At 45.3% G+C, this 19,227-nt stretch overlaps 1 protein-coding gene across 1 annotated transcript in view; it reads right to left on the reverse strand.

Annotated features, from left to right (window-relative positions):
• Positions 1 to 17,937, reverse strand: part of LOC135197134 (protein MAK16 homolog) — a gene marked incomplete at its 5' end in the record, with an annotated part of 38,175 nt that extends 20,238 nt beyond the window's left edge. The window contains 2 exon segments of the mRNA XM_064224104.1: positions 9,909 to 10,038; positions 17,881 to 17,937. Of these exon segments, the coding sequence (XP_064080174.1) occupies positions 9,909 to 10,038; positions 17,881 to 17,937 (187 nt within the window).
• Positions 17,938 to 19,227: the final 1,290 nt, after the last annotated feature.

Genomic DNA, 19,227 nt, shown 5'->3' on the forward strand with positions numbered 1-19,227 from the left:
GTCTGGTAAAATTTTATCAGGGGAGTTGAATCCAAGATTTGCCAGTTATTAAAATAAGGACATCCACTTCAAATACATTTTACCTTAAACCAAGAAATAAGTTGCAGTAATTACTGGAACTTCAATCACGAATAAACACTGAAGACCAACTGCAACATAAAAGTTTTAAGACTGCATCCTAGTTACTAAAAAGTATTTAACACAGACTTCGCTTGGATCTGAATTTGTTGAGGCGTTTAATCAGGTCAGCGACTGTTGTAAAAATACAACCAAGTACACGTACAGCTTAGCGAAGAAGAAATTACAACAAAGACACCAGAACTTGGTCGTGAGACTTTGCACCTGAGGCACAAATGCATTAGCATTACAGCTGATGCTTGGAGGCTTATTCAGCAGGATCATGAGGCAATAACTTCAACACAAAAAGATTCAGTCTTTAGTATACAAACCCATAAATTACATTTAGCTTAAATTCAGTGTTGAATTCCCAAGACTCCAAAGACATTCTTAAGTAGTGTATGTAGAAAAATAACAATAGCCTGAAAATGATATTGTTAAACTACAATAAAGTTTTGTACATACTTACCTGGCAGATATATACTTAGCTATAGTCTCCGACGTTCCGACAGAATTTCAAATCTCGCGGCACACTCGACAGGTAGGTCAGGTGGTCTACCTTACCCACCGCTGGGTGGCGGGCGTATGAACCAATCTATCTCTCCAGCCCCGCCGCCCTCCCCCCCCCCCCAGATTTTTTTTTTTTTTCCTTTCACCTGTCTCCTGAGGGGAGGCTGGGTGGGCCATTAGACGTATATATCTGCCAGGTAAGTATGTACAAAACTTTATTGTAGTTTAACAATATCATTTTTGTACATGAACTTCCCTGCCAGATATATACTTAGCTGATTGGCACCCTTGGTGGAGGGTAAGAGACAGCTAAAGTAATAAGGAGAGATAAGAAACAACTGATGTTGTAGGATATAAATAACCTTGGTTCTTACCTGTTCAGGCAGAAGACTTCATTGATATTGTCTCTGAGTCTGCGTTGCCTGGAGAGCTACAGCTAGGACGTGACCTGATGCTGAAAGACTCTCGGATCTACCACTGGATATGTGATCCCTTTGTGTGGTAAAGAATCCAAGTCGGATCCTGTTAAAGGGAGTTCGTCCCTATCTTAACAGGTCCTAACCACTACTACTGCAAGGAGCCACACTCATCAGACCACCTAACCAAACTACTAAAGATTAGTATTACGACCTAAGAGATGCTTCATGCATCCTCTTTAAGGCAACCGACAACAACAAATACAAGGGGGAAAAATTTATAATACTAAACAGGATGAGTTCCAGCTCCCTGCCCCAGCACTGAATCCGCAGATACGTACGGGCCCAAGGCGAAGCATTTTTTCGTAAGTGATTCTCACATCACGTAAGTAGTGTTCGCGAACACTGACTGACATCTCCAGAATGTTGTCTCATCAGATTTCGCACGGACATATTACTTGTTGAAGCAAGAGAAGTTGCTATGGCTCTTACTTCGTGTGCTTTCACTTTAAGAAGCCTAAGATTGTTCTTCTCTGCAGGATCCGTGTGCTTCTTTGATGAGGCTTCTCAAGAAGAAGGACAATGCTTCTTCGACAATGGACGATAGGCTCTTTTACTGAACACACGGACCTCTCGGTTGGCTTTCAGTTGCTCTTTTCTTCTAAGGTAGTATTTCACACCATCTCACTGGGCAAAGAGTTCTCTCGGGTTCTTCTCCTACCAAAGAAGATAACCCACGAATCTCGAAGTTCTTGGGCCATGGACTTGATGGGTTCTCATTCTTTGCAAGAAAACCAGGAAGGAAGAGCAATGAGAGAGTCCTCCTTAAAACCCACATTACCATCAATCGCCTGAAGCTCACTCACTCTTCTGGCGGAAGCTAGAGCCATCAAAAACAGAGTCTTCCTGGTAAGGTCTCTGAATGAGGCTGAATTAGGGGGTTCAAACCTAGAGGACCCAATGGAATTGAAGGACTACATCCAAATTCCAGCTAGGTGTCTTAGGATACTGCATTTTCGTTGTATTAAAAGACCTAATAAGGTCCTGTAGGTCCTTATCTTCCGATAAGTTGAGGCCCCTGTGCCTGAAGACATTCGCCAACATACTACGATAGCCTTTAATCGTCGAAACGACCTAAGCCCACATTCTTGTCTTAAGAATAAAAAGAAGTCTGCAATTTGATTCACAGAGGTACTGGAAGAGGAAACGTTATTCCTCTTGCACCATCTTCTGAAGACATCCCACTTCGATTGGTACACTCTAAGGTGAAGACCTCCTCGCTCTACGATTGCCTTAGCAGCTGCTGACGAAAAGCCTTTCGCTCGACCAGTTTCTGACAGTCTGAAGCCAGTCAGAACTGAGAGCGGGGAGGTTTTTGTGGTACCTGTCGAAGTGGGGCTGTCTGAGTAGATCGCTCCTTAGAGGAAGCGATCTTGGAAAATCCACTAGCCATTCCAGCACCTCTGTGAACCAATCTTGTGCTGGCCAAAAGGGAGCTATCAAAGTCATCCTCGCGGAATCTGACTCTGCGAACTTTTTTAAAGTCAACCCCAGAATCTTGAAGGGGGGAAACGCGTATACATCGAGTCCTTTCCAATCGAGTAGGAGAGCGTCTATCCCTATTGCTCCTGGATCCGAGATGGGCGAGCAATTACAGATCCAGTCTTTTGTTCTTTGAAGTTGCAAACAGGTCTAAGAGAGGCCTGCCCCACAACTTCCAAAGGCTCTGGCAAACATCTTGGTGCAGAGTCCACTCTGTGGGAAGGACCTGATCTTTCCTGCTGAGGAGATCTGCCCTTACATTCCTTTCTTTCTGCCCTGTACGAATCTGGTGAGAAGTTTTTACCCCCCTTTCTTCTGTCCACAGAAGAAGATCTCTTGCTGTTTCGTACAGAGAGAAGGAATGCGTCCCCCCCTGTTTCCTGATGTTATGCCAGAGCCGTGGTGTTGTCCGAGTTTATTTGCACAACTGCTCCTGTCACATCTGAACTCGAACTCCTTCAGAGCAAGCCACACGGCTATTAGTTCTTTCCTGTTGATGTGCCAGGAAGACTGGTCCCCCATCCAGGTTCCTGACACCTCCTTGGTTCCCAGAGTCGCCCCCCAACCTGTTTCCGACGCATCGGAGAACAACACCAGGCTGGGGTTCTGGATTGAAGCGGCAGTCCCTGCGAGAACTTGTCGGGATCCGCCCACCATGCTAACTCCTTCTTGATTTGAAGAGTAATTGACAGGGAGAACTTCAAATCCTGAGAAGGACGACTCCAATTCGATGAAGAAAGAATTGGAGCGGTCTCAGGTGCAACATTCCTATGGGAAACAAATTGCTCCAGTGAGGAGAGCGTCCCCAGCAGACTCATCCACTCCCTCTGTGCATACTTCTTTCCCTAAGAAGGTTGTTACTTTTTCGAGTCCCCGGGCTCATCCTCTCCTGAGACGGAAAAGCCCGAAAACTCAGAGAGTTCATCTGGATCCCAGTAATAAACGCACTCTTTGAGCGGGGAATCAGACTTGACTTTCTGCAGATTGACCAGAAGTCCTAAGGAATAAGTCAAATCCAGGGTTTTCTTCAAGTCCTTCAGACAACGATCTCTGGAATTGGCCCTTATATCCAATCGTCGAGATAGAGCGAAATCCTCACCCCAACCCTTCTAGGTGAAGCTATTGTGCCACATTCCTCATGATGGCCGTTAAAGACTTGGGGGGCCATGGAGAGGCCAAAACACAGGGCCCTGAATTGGAAGATTCTTCCCCCCATCATGAATCTTAGAAACTTCCTCGAGGAAGGATGGATTGGTACGTGGAAGTAAGCGTCCTGTAAGTCCAAGGACACCATCCAGTCCCCTGGACGGAGTGCTGCTAACACCGAGGCAGTGGTCTCCATCGTGAACTTCTTCTTTCGACGAAGAAGTTCAGGGCGCTTACATCCAACACCGGTCTCCATCCCCTGAGGATTTCGGAACTAGGAACAGGCGGTTGTTAAAATAAAAGCCTGCCGAAAGATGATCTGCCACTAGTTCGATCGCCTCCTTTTTCCAGCATCTGATCTACCGCTAGTCGGAGGGCTTGATTCATGATGGGGTCCCTGTCAATCTGGCCGTCAACTCCCTCGGGTATTCGTCAAGGGAGGCCTCGAAGAGACGGGATTAGATTAGCCCTTCCTCAAATTGACAGGGTCCAGGCATCTGCGTCTTTCTGGGCCCAGACTTCTGCAAACTGTAAAAGCCTGGCGCCTACAGTTGTCTGAAGGACTTGAGTCTTACTTGGGAGGTTTTGATTGACTTCGTAAAGTCCTCCCTCTTCTATTTGGTTTCCGACCTCTGAACGAAGAGGATCTAGAGGTAGATGCCCCTCGAAAGGGTTCCTGAGAGGTCGGCTTAGCTTTCTTTGTCTTAGTCTGGAAGGTAGGGCGCGGCTTCCTTGCAGACTGCGCTAGAAGGTCCTGCGTAGCTTTGGCAGAGAGAGCCTTCGAAATGTCTTGAACCAGGTGTTTTAGGAAACAGCTGTGTAGAGAGAGGGGCAAAAAGCAAAGACGATCTCTGAGCATGTGAGACCGACTTTGTTAAAATGAGCAAAATACTGATCTTTTCTTCAAGACCCCTGCTCCAAACAGTGAAGCTATTTCGCTGGCCCCACCATCCCCATCCACCGATTTATCCATACAGGATAAGACACAATTCAAATCCTCCGGAGAAAACGTGTCCTGGTCCTTGAGTTTTTCTTGGCTAGGACTCCGAGGGACCAATCGAGAAAGTTGAAAACTTCCAAGACTCTAAAAATGCCTTTTAGAATGTGATCTATTTCATTCAGCCCGCTTGCCCGTAGTTTTGGCCGAATTCAAAGCTGATCTTCTAGTGGCGTCTACTAGTGCCGAAAAATCTGCGTCAGCTGAAGACGGAAGGCCCAGTCCCAAGGGTTCTCCTGTCTCATACCAAAATCCTGTCCGTCCTGAAAGCTTCGACGGAGGGAAGGCAACATTGTTTTCCCCGCTTCTTCTTTAGTACGCATCCATGAACCGAAACTCTCGAGCGCTTTCTTCATAGAAAGAGTCGGTTTCATTCTCACACACGAAGATCCTTTCGTTGCTTTCGCTGTGGAGAACAACGATGTGGAGAAGGAGGAGCAGTAGGGCTCAAAGACTCTCCGAACTCCTGAAGGAGAAGCTCTGTGAGCTTCTTGTACGAAGAAACTGTTGCCGATGTATTAGTTTCTTCCTCAGAGGCTTCCTGGTCTTCTTGAGGAGGAGAACGGGGTGGATGAGGATCCTTATGAGAATCCTTAGATGATTTCCTAGCTGGGGTACAGTGCGAGAAGGGAGACAAACGTCTTGAATGAGGAGAAGATTCCAAAGTAGAGAGGCGTACAGGAGAACGACGAGTTGTAAAGAAGGACGCTTATCCGAAAATTCTTGTCTAAACTCGCATTCCTTCCTAAATCCGACACTCTTAACAGCAAACGAGGAAGGACTCCTTTCTCTAGAAAGACCACGTCTATCCCTAGGGAAACTACGAGAGGGAGAGCGCCTGCTAAGATCCTGGCGCCGATCGTGAGGAGAGCGGCTACTAGGCGCCGAGCGCCTATCTGTCACAGGGCGCTTAGTGGAATCCTGGCGCCTACCAAGCGGCGAAACGTTGCTAAAATAGGGCGCCTTTCAGGAGAGCAGGGCGCTTGAGAGGCTCTTGATGCCTACGAGCGGAGAGCGCTTGCTACGGCTCCGAGCGCCTTAAACTTTACAGAATCAGGGCGCTTGAGGCGTTCTTGACTTCTAGCAAGAGGAGACCGATCAGGAGTAGGGAGTCTCGAGAACGAAGAGCGCCTACTAGGAGAACGAAGCAAACGAGGATCAAGGTGTCTTTCTCCAGGAGAACAGCTACTAAAAGAATGACGCTTACCAGAGCAGGCTCCTACTAAGACTCTTGATGTCTTACAGGGGAGGAGCGAACTCCATGCGATGAGCGCCTACCAGTCCACGTTATCCGACGCCCGACTACAGTAGTCGGCAAGGTAAGAAGTGCGCCTACTTTCAGAAGGGCATTCCCTAGGTTCTCTGAGAAGACGAGGCGAAGAATTGATTGATACGAGAGACGGACGAACTAAGTCTTCTATGACCTGAGCGACTCTCTCTTCTTGCACGAACTCTAGAAGAGGAGAACAGAAGGGGCTGAGCGTCTACCCGAGGCAGGAATCCGATTTTTGGGGAAATATCTTCATAGTCCAAGGAACGCCTATCCGTCGATGGCGTCTCGACACCTCCGGGCGGGAGTGGTGTTCCTCTCGTGAAATGTTACGATGTGTAGAAGAATCCTCAAAACAAAAGAAGGAGAACGCCGATTACAAGGAGAGCGCTCTTCCGACGAAACGCGCCTCGATCTCTTGATCGGGAGAGACAAATCCTTCCTTCTACGCGATCTCGATGCCAAGGAGTCCGCCAAGGCTGTGATCTGAGCTTGTAGGCCCGCTAGCACTCGAGAAGGAGAGTCCCCAGGATCTTCTTCCGAAGCAAGCTCAGCGCGAGGCGCGGGAGAAGGAGGGCGATCACCGGATCTCCTAGGCTTCTTTGCTTGCAAGGAAGCTACATCAGAAAAGTCTTCTGGGCTGGACGCTAACGTACTGAAGGGAGCCTCCGCAGCCCTCTTCAACGGGCGTGACGCCTCCTTAGAGCTCCAACCACGCTTCGGCGAAGGAGAAGAGGATGACGAAAAACACTGGCCTAAGAATATTCTTCTTCTTACGATCCAAGGCAGCCTGGGAGCGAACTTCAGGATCTGCCGAGGGACGCCTGACCGGTGGGGGCTCTCCCTAGCCCTCCTGCGGCTTTCGACTTTCCTCCTCCACTGGAACTGGGAGTCTGGAAGAGGTCTAGGCCTGGAGCATAAGGAGCCGGTCAGACGCACCCTCCACATCACTGGGTACACTGCACTTATCATCACTGACACTCTTACCTTGATCAGTACGAAGATTCTTGTCTTCCTTAGAACACAAGGAAGCTTTTGAGGCCGCCACCTCCGAAGACGAATCTACGGCTTCGGTGCGGGGAGCAGGAGCTGAGACCTGGGAGGAAGGTTCTAAAACTACATTAATGTTAGTTTCATTCTCACTCATTCTCGACCTGCTCGAACTCCTTGAAGAAGCTTTACGTACCCTATCCCTTTCAAGTTTCCTAATATAAGAAGAAAGAGCCTTATATTCATCTTCGTTCAAAACCTCACACTCTTGACACGGGTTACTAAACGAACATTCATTCCCCCTACATTTAACACAGAAAGTGTGAGGGTCAACCGCAGCTTTCGGTAACCTCACCTTACATCCATCGGTCAAACATACTCTAAACAAAAACCGGAGTTTTGGAAACAGAATCAAAATAACAGACATTCTACAGGAAAATCCAGGCGCAAAGTCAATAACGGTCCACAAATCAGCGTATGCCAAGCCAACATAGAGCGAAATACGTCACCAAAATGTCCAAATCAATCTCCAGGCAAGCGAGAAATGAAGAATATATCGGAATGAACCGACAACAGTTGTTATCGCTTCAGCGACAGAAAAAAATCTGGCTGGAGAGATAGATTGGTTCATACGCCCGCCACCCAGCGGCGGGTAAGGTAGACCACCTGACCTACCTGTCGCGTGTGCCGCGAGATTTGAAATTCTGTCGGAACGTCGGAGACTATAGCTAAGTATATATCTGGCAGGGAAGTTCATGTACAAAAACCACTTCCTCAGTGACTAAGCAAATGCACATCTATGATTACATTTGAGTGAAATTTCCAACACAGCTAGAACAAGGGGACTGGGAGGAAGGTAAGTGCTATGACCGGTTTATATTGAAACATTTTGTTCTTATTCTAAAATCTTGACATTTTTCATGCAAAACCCATTAATCATAATTAACCAAAACAGATATTCGTGTGAGAGGATGAAAAGAATCATGTCCAACTACTGTGAGGTCCAATGGTTTTGAAGAACACTTGAGGCCAAACAATGGTCAAGATCTAAGTGCTCAAAATAATGGGTTTCTTTCTTAACCATGAACACCCTGGGTATGAAGTAATAATTTGTACTTGAGTAAAGTAGCAGCTTAATAATAATAATAAAAAAAAAAGGGTGAAAAGCAAAAGTAACCAATCAAAAGGGATATAGTAGCTTGTATCCCTGGAAGTCTACATCTCATCAGTAGTTGAAATGAACAGGGCTGAGCTAAAAAAAAGAGGTGAAGGAATGCACATCTCCCACCAGAGGAATAGCATGACCTGCTGCAACTATTGGTCTTAAGAACACTTACCATTGCCTGGGGTGTAACAACTTTCATGCAAGCAGTTTGACGACAGTGTTTTTTTTACTCCTTCACGTACTGACTTTGTATTTAAGGACTGCAGAAATCCCAACATCTCTTTTTAAAGGCAAAAGAAGTTAACAGTGTCCTGATTTCATGAAACTGTCACTCTCATCCATGAGGGTCCTTCTACACATCAGAGTAAGCTAAAATGATGTCTAAACCAATAGGATACCAAGATCTTACAGGTGTAACCTTCCCTCTAGTTAGTAAGCAAGTAAAGTCTATTTCATCCTTCCTAAGATGTCTCCTTTTAATATGGTACTGTATGGAGATATTTATCTCTTCACTGAACATACCCAGAGCCTTTATGTTGCAGAATCATAGTTCTATTCATGTTGCCATTAATTAATGAACCTTTCATAGGTAATTATAAATCAGTTAAAAGCACACTAGTATAGATAATTTGTTGCTTTTAAAGAATGACCTGACCTGCAGTTTCATTTTCACAAGTACAGGCAGTCCCCTGGGTTGCATCAGGGTTCAGGTTAAGTCATTCCAGACTTAAGCATTGCCTCATGGTGCTGTTAACCTGCTTTACAGTGCTGTTCCTATTTATTCCCATTATAATTAAGATAATTCAGGTTGAGGAAATTTTCGGGAATGGAACCCCCAGCCGTAACCCAAGGACTGCCTACTGAAATAGAACAACTATAACAATAGTAGTTGCACATATACATGTACTACTCTTTGAATTATATTTAACAAAAAAGGTATGGTAAATCTTAAATTTAATACGTAATACCTTGGCATATCTTTTAATTATAAAAAACAATTTTAAAATGTAAAGCATATCTTAAATTTAATACCTTGGCATATGTTTTTAATTATAAAAAATGTAAAGTATGTCTTAATCTAAGAATCTGACATATTATGAATTTCACTTTACTAATCAGTGTGTTTTTATAAAACTAAACTGCATCTTAAAAATATTACCTAGATAATATTAAAAATGTTGAAGACTACCAAAATTTTTTAAATCACTGGTGTTTAAAACTTGTCATATTAGTTTTACATATTAAGCAACTGTGTCATGGGAGTATTTATCAAAAATCACTATGAATCATCTGGTTCATTTAAATACTTTATAATAATTACAAAAATTACAAGTGTTTTATACAACTGTTTATGACTGACCAAATTGTACAAACAGCAAATAGGGTCTTATATAAATATTCTACAACCATATATTAACAAAGCCAATCTTGGCATAGTGATGTGATTCTAAAGTTAAAGAGGGAAATTTTTTCCATAGCCTATAAATGACCAAGATACGTCGACTTAATCAGAGCAATAAGCCAGAATTCTCAAGTCATAGAACTGGCCACTTCATTTTATTAAAAATGGTATAGTTTGGAGAAAATAGGAATATCAAAGTATGTAGGTATATACGTAAGAGCTCTGTAAAGACTGGCAGACTTCTCTGTGAAACAGTGTATTCCAGCAATGCAAATGGATCATGCTATTTGGTGAGGAACATAAATATGGATGCTTTGGAAGACATACAGTCCTCAAATTTCTCAGATACTTACAGTTCCTTCTTTCAATCTCTGCAAAAGTTGTTTCTCAATTGCATTGTCTAATCGAGCAGCGATTAAAGCCTTTTCTTCTCGTCTCCTCAGTCGTACATCTATGTTACGTTGTATAGGGATCAATTTTTTGCTGTAAGAATATAGTTATTTAACATATATTTCTCATAACACATAACAGTTAGTTAAAATTAAGATTTTTAGCTCAATCTCTAATACAACTTTAGCATGACAAGTAAAAAAGACAAGGTTATGACCAATTCTAATTGTCAGCATGCTACAACTCATTAATATCATAGTTGTGAAATAGCTCAAATAATAAGTACATCTAGTCGCATTTCTACTTTAATTCAGCTAACTCAAATGATTGGTTCTTTTGTGAGAGATAAAAAAAGGAGTAAGAAGAGGCTGGACAACCTGGTGAATGCAATTAAAAAATGGATGGAAAATAATGAGTAGAAAGTAACAGCTTGGACGAAGGGCTACCACAAAGAATGTTTAGCAGCATCTATAGTGTCACAGGAGCCACATTCTAAGCAGTACCCTAAATGAAGTGTGCGGTAAGATGATTGGGGGATGTTATACACTGATATCACTGAGCATTCATTCATCCACAAACCAACTAAACTCAACACTGCTTATCTTCACTGACTGGAAGACTTGTATATGAATATGCAGTAGTGGGAGTTATATGCTACTACCAAACACCATAATAATATGATATTGTTAAACTACAATAAAGTTTTGTACATACTTACCTGGCAGATATATACTTAGCTTTAGTCTCCGACGTTCCGACAGAATTTCAAATCTCGCGGCACACGCGACAGGTAGGTCAGGTGGTCTACCTTACCCGCCGCTGGGTGGCGGGCGTATGAACCAATCTATCTCTCCAGCCAGATTTTTTTTTTTTTTCTTTCACCTGTCTCCTGAGGGGAGGCTGGGTGGGCCATTAGACGTATATATCTGCCAGGTAAGTATGTACAAAACTTTATTGTAGTTTAACAATATCATTTTTGTTGTAGCATGAAACTTCCCTGTCCAGATATATACTTAGCTGATTGCACCCTTGGTGAGGGTAAGAGACAGCTAAAGTAATAAGGAGAGATAAGAAACAACTGATGTTGTAGGATATAAATTAACCTTGGTTCTTACCTGTTCAGGCAGAAGACTTCATTGATATTATCTCTGAGTCTGCGTTGCCTGGAGAGCTACAGCTCGGACGTTGACCTGATGCTGAAAGACCTCTCGATCTACCCACTTGGGATAATGTGATCCCGCCTTTGTGGTGGTAGAATCCAAGTCGGATCCTGTTAAAGGGAGTTCGTCCCTATCTTAACAGGTCCTAACCACTACTACTGCAAGGAGCCACACTCATCAGACCACCTAACCAAACTACTAATGATTAGTATTACGACCTAAAGATATTCCTTCATGCATCCTCTTTAAGGCAACCAACAACAACAAATACAAGGGGGAAAAATTTATACTACTAAACAGGGATGAGTTCCAGCTCCCTGCCCCCAGCACTGAATCCGCAGATACGTACGGGCCCAAGGCAAGCATTTTTCGTAAGTGATTCTCACATCACGTAAGTAGTGGTTCTGTTAGCGAAGCACCTGACTGACATCTCCAGAATGTTGTCTCCATCAGATTTCGCACGGACATGTTCTTTGTTGAAAGCAAGAGAAGTTGCTATGGCTTTACTTCGTGTGCTTTACTTTAAGAAGGCCTAATTGTTCTTCTCTGCAGGATCCGTGTGCTTCTTTGATGAGGCTTCTCAAGCAGAAGGACAATGCGTTCTTCTTACAATGGACGAGTAGGCTCTTTTACTGAACACCACAGGACCTCTCGGTTGGCTTTCAGTTGCTCTTTTCTTCTAAGGTAGTATTTCACCATTCTCACTGGGCAAAGAGTTCTCTCGGGTTTCTTCTCCTACCAAAGAAGATAACCCACGAATCTCGAAGTTCTTGGGCCATGGACTTGATGGGTTCTCATTCCTTTGCAAGAAAAACCAGGAAGGAAAGAGCAAATGAGAGAGTCCTCCTTAACCCACATTACCATCAATCGCCTGAAGCTCACTCACTCTTCTGGCGGAAGCTAGAGCCATCAAAAACAGAGTCCTCCTGGTAAGGTCTCTGAATGAGCTGAATTAGGGGTTCAAACCTAGAGGGACCCAAGGAATTGAAGGACTACATCCAAATTCCAGCTAGGTGTCTTAGGATACTGCATTTTCGTTGTATTAAACGACGACTAATAAGGTCCTGTAGTCCTTATCTTCCGATAAGTTGAGGCCCCTGTGCCTGAAGACATTCGCCAACATACTACGATAGCCTTTAATCGTCGAAACGACTAAGCCACATTCTTGTCTTAAGAATAAAAGAAGTCTGCAATTTGATTCACAGAGGTACTGGAAGAGGAAACGTTATTCCTCTTGCACCATCTTCTGAAGACATCCCACTTCGATTGGTACACTCGTAATGTGGAAGACCTCCTCGCTCTAGCGATTGCCTTAGCAGCTGCTGACGAAAAGCCGTTTTCGCTCTGACCAGTTCTGGAACAGTCTGAAGCCAGTCAGACTGAGAGCGGGGAGGTTTTTGTGGTACCTGTCGAAGTGGGGCTGTCTGAGTAGATCGCTCCTTAGAGGAAGCGATCTTGGAAAATCCACTAGCCATTCCAGCACCTCTGTGAACCAATCTTGTGCTGGCCAAAAGGGAGCTATCAAAGTCATCCTCGCGGAATCTGACTCTGCGAACTTTTTTAAAGTCAACCCCAGAATCTTGAAGGGGGGAAACGCGTATACATCGAGTCCTTTCCAATCGAGTAGGAGAGCGTCTATCCCTATTGCTCCTGGATCCGAGATGGGCGAGCAATACAGATCCAGTCTTTTGTTCTTTGAAGTTGCAAACAGGTCTAAGAGAGGCCTGCCCCCACAACTTCCAAAGGCTCTGGCAAACTCTTGGTGCAGAGTCCACTCTGTGGGAAGGACCTATCTTCCTGCTGAGGAGATCTGCCCTTACATTCCTTTCTCCCTGTACGAATCGGTGAGAAGTTTTATCCCCCTTTCTTCTGTCCACAGAAGAAGATCTCTTGCTGTTTCGTACAGAGAGAAGGAATGCGTCCCCCACCCCTGTTTCCTGATGTATGCCAGAGCCGTGGTGTTGTCCGAGTTTATTTGCACAACTGCTCCTGTCACATCTGACTCGAACTCCTTCAGAGCAAGCCACACGGCTATAGTTCTTTCCTGTTGATGTGGCCAGAGAAAACTGGTCCCCCATCCAGGTTCCCTGACACCTCCTTTGGTTCCCAGAGTCGCCCCCCAACCTGTTTCCGACGCATCGGAGAACAACACCAGGCTGGGTTTCTGGATTGAAGAGGCAGTCCCTGCGAGAACTTGTCGGGATCCGCCCACCATGCTAACTCCTTCTTGATTTGAAGAGTAATTGACAGGGAGAACTTGCAAATCCTGAGAAGGACGACTCCAATGCCGATGAAGAAAGAATTGGAGCGGTCTCAGGTGCAACCTTCCTAGGAAACAAATTGCTCCAGTGAGGAGAGCGTCCCCAGCAGACTCATCCACTCCCTCACCTGTGCATACTTCTTTCCCACTAAGATTTGGTTGTTACTTTTTTTCGGAGTCCCGGGCTATCCTCTCCTGTGACGGAAAAGCCCGAAAACTCAGAGAGTTCATCTGGATCCCCAGATAAACGCACTCTTGAGCGGGAATCAGACTTGACTTCTGCAGATTGACCAGAATCCTAAGAATAGTCAAATCCAGGGTTTTCTTCAAGTCCTTCAGACAACGATCTCTGGAATTGGCCCTTATAAGCCAATCGTCGAGATAGAGCGAAATCTCACCCCTTCCAGGTGAAGCATTGTGCCAAACATTCCTCATGATGGCCGTAAAGACTTGGGGGGCCATGGAGAGGCCAAAACACAGGGCCCTGAATTGGAAGATTCTTCCCCCCCATCATGAATCTTAGAAACTTCCTCGAGGAAGGATGGATTGGTACGTGGAAGTAAGCGTCCTGTAAGTCCAAGGACACCCATCCAGTCCCCTGGACGGGAGTGCTGCTAACACGAGGCAGTGGTCTCCATCGTGGAAGAACTTCTTCTTTTCGACGAAGAAGTTCAGGGCGCTTACATCCAACACCACCGGTCTCCATCCCCCTGAGGATTTCGGAACTAGGAACAGGCGGTTGTAAAAAGCCTGCCGAAAGATGATCTGCCACTAGTTCGATCGCCTCCTTTTCCAGCATCTGATCTACGCTAGTCGGAGGGCTTGATTCATGATGGGGTCCCCCTGTATCCTGGCCGTCAACTCCTCGGGGTATTTCGTCAAGGGAGGCCCTCGAAGAGAACGGGATTAGATTAGCCCTTCCTCAAAATTGACAGGGTCCAGGCATCTGCGTCTTTCTGGGCCCAGACTTCTGCAAACTGTAAAAGCCTGGCGCCTACAGTTGTCTGAAGGACTTGAGTCTTACTTGGGAGGTTTGATTGACTTCGTAAAAGTCCTCCTCTCTATTTGGTTTCCGACCTCTGAACGAAGAGGATCTAGAGGTAGATGCCCCTCGAAAGGGTTCCTGAGAGGTCTGCTTAGCTTTCTTTGTCTTAGTCTGGAAGGTAGGCGCGGCTTCCTGCAGACTGTGCAAGAAGGTCCTGCGTAGCTTTGGCAGAGAGAGCCTTCGAAATGTCTTGAACCAGGTGTTTTAGGAAACAGCTGTGTGAGAGAGGGGAGCAAAAAAGGCAAAGACGATCTCTGAGCATGTGAGACCGACTTTGTCAAAATGAGCAAAAATACTGAATTCTTTTCTTCAAGACCCCTCCTGCTCCAGCAGTGAAGCTATTTCGCTGGCCCATCTCTCACCGATTTATCCATACAGGATAAGACACAATTCAAATCCTCCGGAGAAACTCGTCCGGTCCTTGAGTTTTCTTGGCTAGGACTCCGAGGGACCAATCGAGAAAGTTGAAAAACTTCCAAGACTCTAAAATGCCTTTTTAGAATGTGATCCATTTCATTCATTGCCCACGTAGTTCTGGCCGAATTCAAAGCTGATCTTCTAGTGGCGTCTACTAGTGCGCAAAATCTGCGTCAGCTGAAGACGGTGGAAGGCCCAGTCCCAAGGGTTCTCCTGTCTCATACCAAAATCCTGTCCGTCCTGAAAGCTTCGACGGAGGAAGGCAAACATTGTTTTCCCCGCTTCCTCTTTAGTACGCATCCATGAACCGAAACTCTTGAGCGCTTTCTTCATAGAAAGAGTCGGTTTCATTCTCACACACGAAGATCCTTTCGTTGCTTTCGCTGTGGAGAACAACGAGTGTGGAGAAGGAGGAGCAGTAGGGCTCAAAAGACTCTCCGAACTCCTGAAGGAGAAGTTCTGTGAGCTTCTTGTACGAAGAAACTGTTGCCGATGTATTAGTTTCTTCCTCAGAGGCTTCCTGGTCTTCTTGAGGAGGAGAACGGGGATGAGGATCCTTATGAGAATCCTTAGATGATTTCCTAGCTGGTACAGTGCGATGAGGAGACAAACGTCTTGAATGAGGAGAAGATTCCAAAGTAAGAAAGGCGTACAGGAGAACGACGAGTTTGTAAAAGAAGGACGCTTATCCGAAAATTCTGTCTAAACTCGCATTCTCTAGAAAGACCACGTCTATCCCTAGGGAAACTACGAGAGGGAGAGCGCCTGCTAAGATCCTGTCGCCGATCGTGAGGAGAGCGGCTACTAGGCGCGCCGAGCGCCTATCTGTCACAGGGCGCTTAGTGGAATCCTGGCGCCTACCAAGCGGCGAAACGTTGCTAAAAATAGGGCGCCTTTCAGGAGCAGGGCGCTTGAGAGGCTCTTGATGCCTACGAAGCGGAGAGCGGCTGCTACGCTCTGAGCGCTTAAACGAAACAGGGCGTTCTGCGAGATCTTGGTCCTTACCAAGGGGAGAACGTCTGTAAGGCTCCGAGCGCCTAAACAGAATCAGGGCGCTTGAGGCGTTCTTGACTTCTAGCAAGAGGAGACCGATCAGTAGTAGGAGTCTCGAGAACGAAGAGCGCCTACTAGGAGAACGAAGCAAACGAGGATCAAGGTGTCTTTCTCCAGGAGAACAGCTACTAAACGAATGACGCTTACCAGGACAGGGCTCCTACTAGACTCTTGATGTCTTACAGGGAGGCGAACTCCGTGGCGATGAGCGCCTACCAGTCACGTTTATCCGACGCCCGACTACAGTAGTCGGAAGGAGAAGTGCGCCTACTTTCAGAAGGGCATTCCCTAGGTTCTCTGAGAAGACGAGGAGAAGAAAGAAGAGACGGGAGACGACGAACCAAGTCTTCTATGACCTGAGCGACTCCCTCTTCTTGCACTAACCTCTAGAAGAAGGAGAAACAGAGGGGTCTGAGCGTCTACCCGAGGCAGGAATCCGATTTGAGGAAATATCTTCATAGTCCAAGAGCGCCTATCCGTCGAATTGGCGTCTCGACACCTCCGAGCGGGAGTGGTGTTCCTCTCGTGAAATGTTACGATGAGTAGAGAATCCTCAAAAGAAGGAGAACGCCGATTACAAGGAGCGCTCTTCCGACGAAACGTGCCTCGATCTCTTGATCGGGAGAGACAAATCCTTCCTTCTACGCGATCTCGATGCCAAGGAGTCCGCCAAGGCTGTGATCTGAGCTTGTAGGCCCGCTAGTACTCGAGAAGGAGTCCCCAGGATCTTCTTCCGAAGCAAGCTCAGCGCGAGGCGCGGGAGAATGGGAGGGTCGATCACCGGATCTCCTAGGCTTCTTTGCTTGCAAGGAAGCTACATCAGAAAAGTCTTCTGGGCTGGACGCTAACGTACTGAAGGAGCCTCCCGCAGCCCTCTTCAACGGGCGTGACGCCTCCTTAGATCTCCCCCACGCTTCGGCGAAGGAGAAGAGGATGACGAAAAACACTGGCGAAGAATATTCTTCTTCTTACGATCCAAGGCAGCCTGGGAGCGAACTTCAGGATCTGCCGAGGGGACGCCTGACCGGTGGGGGCTCTCCCTAGCCCTCCTGCGGCTTTCGACTTTCCTCCTCCACTGGAACTGGGAGTCTGGAAGAGGTCTAGGCCTGGAGGCACTAAGGAGCCGGTCAGACGCACCCTCCACATCACTGGGTACACTGCACTTATCATCACTGACACTCTTACTTTGCTCAGTACGAAGATTCTTGTCTTCCTTAGAACACAAGGAAGCTTTTGAGGCCGCCGCCTCCGAAGACGAATCTACGGCTTCGGTGCGGGGAGCAGGAGCTGAGACCTGGGAGGAAGGTTCTAAAACTACATTAATGTTAGTTTCATTCTCACTCATTCTCGACCTGCTCGAGCTCCTTGAAGAAGCTTTACGTACCCTATCCCTTTCAAGTTTCCTAATATAAGAAGAAAGAGCCTTATATTCATCTTCGTTCAAAACCTCACATTCTTGACACGGGTTACTAAACGAACATTAATTCCCCCTACATTTAACACAGAAAGTGTGAGGGTCCACCACAGCTTTCGGTAAACCTCACCTTACATCCATCGTCACACATACTCTAAAACAAAAACCGGAGTTTTGGAAACAGAATCAAAATCAGACATTCTACAGGAAAATCCAGCGCAAAGTCAATAACGGTCCACAATCAGCGTATGCCAAGCCAACATAGAGCCAAATCAATCTCCAGGCAAGCGAGAAATGAAGAATATATCGGAGAAACGACAACAGTTGTTATCGCTTCAGCGACAGAAAAAAATCTGGCTGGAGAGATAGATTGGTTCATACGCCCGCCACCCAGCGGCGGGTAAGGTAGACCACCTGACCTACCTGTCGCGTGTGCCGCGAGATTTGAAATTCTGTCGGAACGTCGGAGACTAAAGCTAAGTATATATCTGGCAGGGAAGTTCATGTACAAAAATACTGTATTCATAATATACATAGTATCAATATGAAATAATTAATGCTACAGTACCATACAGTAGCTACTTACTGTTTTCCTTTTAATTTGATCTTTCTCATACGTGTCAAATACTGAGTAATCTTTAGCATCGCTGCCGGCATTTTGGCGGAAATACCTTTTTCCAGCGCCAGGTTTTCATCTATTTGCTGCAAAGCCTTTACAAAATTCCTGGAAAGCTTGACTCTTTCCACTGCTTGGCTGGGAAAAAGGCTCTGAAATGACAAAGAACAAACAAATGAAAACATTATATCGTCAGTAACCAGATATGATCAAAATCATCCTGTTTGTACACAAGCACAAGATAAATTATAAGTACAAACCATTGAAATTCAGAATATTTCATAAAAGCTCTCACATACTGTACATAATGTATTTAGAATATGGTATAAGCCATAGATTACCATAAATCATAAAACCACAATCTCAAAAGAATACTTTCATCGGCACTTATTCCATAAGTTTTATGCTAGTCACTCATGCTGTTTGTCTAAATTAAAATCAGTGGCAACATTTCACACTACTAAGAAACTCCACAGTTGAAAGTATGGTGCAACAGCAATCTCAAATATAAGGTAAATAAGCACTAATGCATGTTGGAAGGTACTTTGTACTTTACCCACTACGAACCTGGCTTTTATACCCATACCACACAACTGACAAGAAAACTTGAAGAAAAGCAGAGTACCACGTATAGCAATAGGCAAAACCTGTCAAATCACTGTTTTCTTGCTATAAGTAAAAGAGGAGTAACTGGAAAATTACATCAAAGCACTTGGACTGACATCATCTCACAGTATGGTACAACTTTCCCAACTTATCCATAGGATTAACTATTGTGAGAATCATATTTAAACATCAAGTACAGTGGAGCTTGCTTCACACCAAAGTGTCTACCTAAGCAGACATACCTGGCAATCTGGTAGGACACTTGGTCCAAGGGACTTGAAGTTTAGTTATCAAAAATTTCCTGTCTGACTTTCATACTAGACAGGAAATTTTGATAACTAAACTTCAAGTCCCTTGGACCAAGTGTCCTACCAGATTGCCAGGTAGTCTGCTTAGGTAGACACATTGGTGTGAAGCAAGCTCCACTGTACTTGATGTTTAAATATGATTCTCACAATAGTTAATCCTATGGATAAGTTAGGAAAGTTGTACTGCACTGTGAGATGACGTCAGTCCAAGTGCTTTGATGTAATTTCCAGATACTCCTCTTTCTTTTATAGCAGAAAAAACAGTGATTGACAGGTTTTGTGAATTGCTATACATGGGAACTCTGCTTTTCTTCAAGTTTTCTTGTCAGTTGTATGGTATGGGTATAAAAGCAGGTTCCCAGTGGTAAAGTACAAAGTACCGTCCAGCATGCATTAGTGCTTT

This window comes from Macrobrachium nipponense, chromosome 18, assembly GCF_015104395.2.
Source record: "Macrobrachium nipponense isolate FS-2020 chromosome 18, ASM1510439v2, whole genome shotgun sequence".
Lineage (NCBI taxonomy): Eukaryota > Metazoa > Arthropoda > Malacostraca > Decapoda > Palaemonidae > Macrobrachium > Macrobrachium nipponense.